Below are 7606 nucleotides of genomic sequence, written 5' to 3' on the forward strand. Positions count from 1 at the left end.
ATTACTTTTTAAAGCATATTAATCATAACATTGTCATTTCACAGATCGGTCAACATTATATTATTGACTAATACTTTGTTTGATTAGCTTTCTTAAAAATAGAGTTCTTTTGATTTATTAAAAGGAAAGAGTCATTTGTCTTCATTCTTCTCTTGAGCTGGAAAGGAAGCAGTTTAGAAGCGAATGCATGACCTTGAGGCAGTCTCATGCAGCTTAGTACTGTGTCAGAGGCATCTGTGTGGAGAGAAGGCAAATGACCTTCGGAGGAATAGCTCCTTCATCACGTTACATACCCCCCTTTTCAAGGGCACGGTGGTCCGTCCAGGGGCCACCTGACATTGAACAAACCAGAGTCTTGAAGGACTCTGACGATAGAGCAGGGTGCAATTCCCCAGGAAGAGGCCAAAAGTGGTGAGGTACGAACCCCATGCCAAAGAACAGTATTGCATACTCCTCGGGAAGCACACAAGTCAGTAGATTATCAAGATATCCCCGTGGAAGTAATAATTTGAAGCAGGAGCAAAACTTTACATGTCCATGGGTCGGGAATACTTCCAAAATAGCATATTGATCTTTGTAATAGCACTTATCGTGATCCAGTACAGGAACGAGCAGCAGGTAGGTCAGGTCCCAGCGAGCAAGGTATCCCAGCAGTCATGCCGGTGTCGGTACAGGATCTGCTCGGGTGCAAGATTGGCTCGGGGTCTGTCGACTACCGATGACGTCTAAGTAGTTGATTGGCTGAACATGAACCTTACGGAATTACGTAATCACGTTACGTTGTTATCACGTTACGTTGGTCCAGGCAAATCTTTCTATTGGAAAGATGGACAACTTTTACAAAGAAATCCACCATTACCTCTTTGAAAATACACTTTTAGCATAGAGCTGCATGTATATTAGGGCTGAACGATTAACTGCATGTGCAATTAAATTGCGATGTGACAAAAGGAGATTTTCTAATCTCAAAGGCTGCAATTTGGCAGCGAGTGGTTAGCGCAATGCTAATATTCACGGAAAAACCCATAGGAATGCTAATGCTAATATCGCCGATTACATAATTACAAATTATGAATTAGAAATGTGCCAAATGATTACATTTGGAGTCTAATAGAAAGTAAAAAATACCATCAATCAAATAAGTACAGACAGGTATTTTAGTAAAGCCAGAAAACTTTTAACTCCAGAGTTTTGGCTAGCAGCTATGAGTGTAAATGAACTACTCATGGACAAGACGTCAAAACTCTAAACACAAAATACTTCAATAAACGGGACACACTTCTTTCCTGCAAATACAATTTCACAGGTGTTGCTAATACCTATGATTCTTCAAGGGATGTGCTCAAAGAGGAGTTCAACATTATGAATACAATATAGTGTTTTATATTACAAATACCATTATAAACACAAACTTATGTCTTAAGAAACATTATTTTAATAACGAAACTGCTAAATTCTTTCCAAGAGTATAGATGTGTAGTGGATTTTGTCAGAGTGGGTTTGCCGTACTTTGACGTCATCGGCAGTCGAAGGACCCCGAGCCGATCTTGCACCCGAGCAGATCTTGTACCGACACCGGAACAAACGGACCTCCAGGTCCTACGAGCCGGAACACCAAGCAGGAGGAGTAGAATCCAATGACGAATCATAGGTCCACCCTCAGGAAGCAGGATCATCGACGAAACTCAGCAGAGGAGAGAGAGCACAGCACAGGGCACTTCAATGTAGACACAACAAAATGGTGTCTAATGCAAACTAACAAACAAAAAGAAACCTAGCACTGTGAGTACCTGCATGTACTATGGGTAGCAATTATGTGAATTAGCATTAAGCGAAGAAATGGGTGCAATGCACTACATGTACTGGAAAAAGTGGTGCAAAAAGAACAAAGTAATAAAACCCTATACTGCGTATGGGAGAAATCACTGCACTAAGTAAAAATGTAATCAAAATGAAGGGCAAAAATGGTTGTAGCCCATAATGGTAAATTAACAAAGTTAATCATAAAGTTTCAAAACTTAATCACTGTAATAAAGTTCTATAAAGATAGATATATGAGTGTCAAAGAGCACTAAAAATGTAAATCAGTGAAGTTAGTAATCAGCCTACATGTGAATGTTCCCATAAGCAATTAAGATTAGTGAAAAAAAAAAAAAGGATAACAGTAATATAAACCCATCTACTGTTAACTAACTGATTACCTGACTTCAGGAACCCACAGCATGTTCATCTCAAATCACCCAAGTCTGCACGTCATGTATAAACAGGAAAGACAACCATGCACACACACAAATACCGACAAACTTGTGTAACCCAAGCTGGCTTTTGAATGACCTTCTTCACCACTCTCTCTTTATTCTGCTCTCCCCACCTATTACTCCATCCTCAGGATCCACTGATTCCCTCTTTCCTATTCACTCTCTCTCTTTCTTAACATTTTTTTTTCAAATCCCAATTGCCCATTTTTGCTCATTTTAAATATATTCATAAACATTTTCTAAATGCTTTTTTATATTTTTACTTTTTTTTTGTGAAGCGCCTCATTATTTTTTATCTTGAGAGGCGCTATAGAAACTATATTTTCTTCTTTTTCTTCTTCTTCTCTGCGTAAGCTTTGGGTTAGCTTATAGCTACATCGCTTCAGTTCGATGGGTGTCGTCATTTGATCCCAGCCTTACAGCCCCACCCTCAGCTCCACCTCTTTTCTCTATTTTGGAATTGTCTGGGCTTGACGGAATCTGTGACACGGTCAAAATGGCGGTGGTGGGAACCTCCAACTTTGGCACAAAAACTTATAATTGAAGCCTATGGACACGAATTGCCCAGTGTATTTGTCGATGGAAGAAACTAAAACTGGGTTTCTTTTTTTTTGAAAAAACTGTATTTTTTTTCTTTTGAGGCAAAAAAACGACTAGTTACTGCAAAATTTCTGTCAAGTGTAATCACCTCAAAATCATGACATTTGGGTGAACAACCCAAAATCATGACATCCCACTTTTCCTATGGCTGAGCCAGGCGTTTGATGTGACATTAGTGATGATGCACACTCCTAATGAAGAGAGCATTTTCTCCAGTGAAGAGGAAGTGGCTTCACACGTACACGGGACTGTTAACTGGCTAGGCAGATTGAGACGTGCACACACCCAAAATGAGAAAAATGTCAAAGTTTTTTGAAAAAAGTTTCACCATGGTTAAATTTGGTGAAATCTACGTTTTACCGCTGGCGTCGGACAGCAACACTCTGGCACAGCGCGTCACCGGCCACTTTTTCAAACTTTTCTCCACTAACCTCCTCCTTTCCACCTTGCTCCTGTCTGTGATCCTCTTCAGTAGTGTCCCTGCTACCATCTCCTATGATCGCCAGACTCTTCTGTCCTTCCGATCGTTCACGATCGCCCAAGATGCACCGAGGACGTACCATCCTGTTTGTTTACCGAGCGGCTCACTGGCCCGGAGCCGAACGACGATGACGAGCTACGCACCTCTAACGATGTTTGTCCGGTCCCGGGAAAACGTTGGAGGAAAAGAGGTAAACGAGCAGGAATACAGGTGAGAATAAGACTTCTCGTAAAGCGTGGTTTATCTAGTAAACATCGGCGTGATCTTCTAGCTTCTTGTCTTTTGTTTGGTGACCTGAGCGCCACTTCCGCATTTCCGCCAGGCCGCGTTGGGATGCGATTCATCTGTCCAAGTTCTTTAAGGTCGGTTTATCCTCATTCCTCAGTGGTTTCTCCTCCTGTTCCCTCCATAAGTGGTTTTTATAAACACCGTGGATCTAACCCTGCTACTTTACGTCCACTAACTCCAGCTGTTTCTGTAGTTTCTGACTCCTCCTCCTCACTCAGCATGGCCCTATTGAACATCCGCTCTGTTAACAATAAGACCTTCTTGCTCAATGATCTAATTCTATCTAAAAACCTGGATTTTCTGTTTCTGACTGAAGTTTGGCAGCAAACATCTGATTATTCTGGTCTGACTGAACTCTGCCCGAGTGGTTATTCTTTTCTTAGCCAGCCCCGGGGTTGTGGTCATGGTGGAGGCCTAGCTGTTGTTTTCAGAGACCATCTTCCATGTAGCTCTACAACCTCTGGTCACTTTGCTTCCTTTGAACTGCAGCTGATTAAAGCCGGGCGTAAGGACCCGTTCTACTGTGCTGTGGTTTATCGTCCACCTGGTCCAAACGGTTCTTTCCTTCAGGAGTTTAGTGACTTTCTATCCTCCACTGTGAAGCTGTCCAGACTGGTGATTGTTGGTGATTTTAACATCCACGTTGATGATCCCTCCTATCTCTTTGCCATGAATTTCTCCAGCCTTATGGACACCTTCGGCTTTACCCAGCATTTTTCTGGTCCTTCACACACCAGGGGGCACACTCTAGACCTTGTTTTTACCCTGAGTCTAAATGCGGACAGTGTTTGTCCTGAGGACATTTATATTTCAGATCACCATTGCATTTTCTTTAACTTGTCAGTTTCTGCGTCCCCACCTCCTGCTCGCCGTATGGTTAGTTCTCGTTTTCTTAATGAGAGCACAGCTAGAAATTTTTCTGCTGCTTTTGATCCACCCTGTTCTTCTGATAACGACTTAGATTCATTAACTTCTCAGTTCAACCAGCACTGCCTCTCCATTCTGGACAACATCTGTCCTGTCAGAACCAGATCAGTTCCTGCAGTGAACCCTACTCCCTGGTTTAATGACAGCCTTCGCAGCCTGAAGCGCCAGTGCAGAAAAATTGAGCGCTTGTGGAAGATAACCCATCTCCACGTCCATCTGCTGCACCTAAAAGATCTTCTGACATCCTTTAACTCTGCAGTCAGAGACACCAGGGTTTCCTATTTCTCCAACCTGGTGTCCCAGAGCAAAGGGAACCCCAAGGTGATGTTTAACACCATCAGCAGCATCGTCTCTCCTGCCTCTCCTACAGCCTCCATCCACTCTGTTGTAGACTGTGAGAACTTTCTGTCTTTCTTTGTGGACAAAGTCAGTAAGGTTAGATCTAGCATCTCTCCTTCAGCCTTATGGTGAGTTAACCAAACTAGTTAACTCTATGAAGACGTCTGCATGCCCCCTCCACATCTTACCCTCATCTTTGTTTAAAAGTGCTTTTCAGTCCATCGGTCCCAGCGTGCTCTCTATAATTAATGCTTCTCTGGTCTCTGGTCAGGTCCCTGCTTACTTTAAGCAAGCGTGGGGCCAAAGTTTCTCTAACAGATACTCGTCCGCCACAGATTATGAATAGATGGCTAACTTGACTCGTGCTAAATGAGTGTTCGTTTGTTCCTGCAGTTAAAGATCCCAGAGCCACACTCTGTCACACGCTTGACCCGATTAAAGAACGCTTTGTCCTGTTTTATTCCATCGCACCGCTGGCGTTCATAGATCTGCACGGGTCTTATCTAAGGGGCTTAATCTGACGTGACGGCTTTCCAGATTAAAACTCAAGACATATTTTCTTAACGTGTCTGCAAAGGAAAGTCGTCTGTAACTCGGAAGCTGTTCATATCTGCGTTTGCTAAGGGATCTCAGATCAGACGGGTTTTGTTCTGTGTTTGAAGATGTTTTGAGTTTTTTTGAGTTTTGTTTTAAACGGTTCTTGAACCGTGAATAAAGAGGACGTGTGTACTGAAGCTACTGGACGCTTCCTGTGTTTTCACAGATCCAAGGGTGATGCTGGAGCTCCTCTAAGGTGGGACGACGCCCCGAGTTCTTTGTCAGACATTTCTGTAGGAAACTCCTACAGTCTCTGGAGAGCCGCTTGCTAATTGTTTGTTTGTTTTTGACAAACTTAACAGAGTCGAACTCTTTCTTGTGGAGTGTTTCGTACAGAACCGCTCCAACCTGCCACACGGTTGCTGGTCCGGCGTCGTAAACGCCTTCGGACAGCCACTCAGCCGGAACGAATCTCTCTGTGCCGTAGAAGCAGCCGTCTGATGTTTGGTCGGTAAAGCAACTCAGCCCAAAGTCAATAAGGCGAAGTCGTGGCGTTTCTGATCCAGTTTCAATCAGGATGTTTTCTGGTTTGATGTCTCTGTGGAAAATCTTGTTGTCCTCCAGATGTTTAGCAGCATGAACCAGCTGTTTTATAATGATCTTAGCTTGATTTTCATCCAGAGGCTTTTTGTTCTTTTCAATGTATTTTAAGAGGTCCACTGCGGGCACTGGCCTCTCCAACACCAGAATAAGTTCCTTCTTCAGATTGTACCAGTCCAGGAGGGAAATTGGTGCTGACCTTCCTATTGAACGGTCTCTTTCTGTCTCCAGTTTTAACATAGCAGCGACTTCTGTGGAGAGCTGCCATCCATTCTCATCTGCGTCTGTCCAGACAATGTTTTTCTTCGGTACATGTTTGATTGCTACTGGTAACTTGTCAAACCTCCGGTATCCAGCGTACACAGATCCACAGCCTCCTTCACCAAGCTGATCCTGCTGTTTATATTTGGTTTTAAATAGACTTTTAGCTAAAGCCCAGGCACTGTGAGGAGAGAAAAGGCTTTTCGATTCTCTTTTAGGGAATCCGTCTAATTTGACCTGAATCTGGTGTTTTGTAGGAAGAGTCTCTTCTTCAGAAATCCTAGTTCGTTTCCTGGGAGGTTTATCGTCAGAAAAGACGTTCCCTATTTCTGGAAACAAGGCTTTCTCAGATTCATCACGTAGACGCCTTTTTAACTCGTTCGATCTTTTGATTTGATCGTACCTAAGATGGATCTCTTCTTCAGAAATCCTAATTCTTTTCCTGGGAGGTTTATTGTCAGAAACGACGTTCCCTATTTCTGGAGACGAGGCTTTCTCAGACCTGTCACGTAGATGCCTCTTTAACGCGTTCAGTCTTTTTTTCTGATCGTGGCTAAGATGGATCTCTTCTTCAGAAATCCTAATTCTTTTCCTGGGAGTTTCATAATCAGAAACAGCTTTCCGTTTGGTTGATTTAAGCAAATTTGACACTGTCCATGGTGCCATGCCCAGATATTTCTCTGAATCTGTTTCCAGAGCTGCAGCGTGTGCAGAACTGTGGGCAGAATAATGATCCATAGTGGTAAACAATGCTTCAATAGTAGGTTGAAAACCTGTTGACTGACGATTGAACACCTCTGTCTCCGAGTGTCTCACTGAGATCTGAAGATCCGATGAGTGGCAGAGGACTGTTGGGTTGGTCACTGTATGACGTCACAAAGAGGTGTGGTTATAACGTGAACTACGCTGGCTCCAAAGGAGTGTTGCTTAGCAACAACAACAACAACAGAGCTCTAGGTTCTAGAACGTCTTCGTTTACTTTAGTACTAATGAGGTGCAGCTGCAGCTTTGGTGCTTCTGGTGCGACCTTCTGCTTCTCCGTGTGAGTGCACTGGTTTAAATGTGACATTCTAAAAATCTTTATATCATTAAAGCATATTTTCACACTAGCTTCCTTTAATATGTAAAATATATATGTATTTTTGTTGTAAATATATACATATTTTAATATTTTCTATTGTATTATATATTTTTAATACAACATATACATATACAATAAAAATATATATTTATTATATGTATTTTTATTATATAAAAAATTAACAAATATATACACTATTTGTATAAAATTGTACATATATATTATATATGTGTT

The 7606-nt window shown here is 42.2% G+C and overlaps 1 protein-coding gene across 1 annotated transcript; it reads right to left on the reverse strand.

The window, feature by feature from the left end:
• Positions 1-738: 738 nt before the first annotated feature.
• On the reverse strand, positions 739-7389 carry LOC107382788 (serine/threonine-protein kinase pim-2-like). Its single transcript, XM_015955090.3, has one exon. It carries the CDS (start codon positions 7027-7029, stop codon positions 5629-5631), a length of 1401 nt encoding a protein of 466 aa, XP_015810576.3. The 5' UTR covers positions 7030-7389; the 3' UTR covers positions 739-5628.
• Positions 7390-7606: the final 217 nt, after the last annotated feature.

This window comes from Nothobranchius furzeri, chromosome 7 (genome assembly GCF_043380555.1).
Source record: "Nothobranchius furzeri strain GRZ-AD chromosome 7, NfurGRZ-RIMD1, whole genome shotgun sequence".
In the NCBI taxonomy this organism is placed as follows: Eukaryota; Metazoa; Chordata; class Actinopteri; order Cyprinodontiformes; family Nothobranchiidae; genus Nothobranchius; species Nothobranchius furzeri.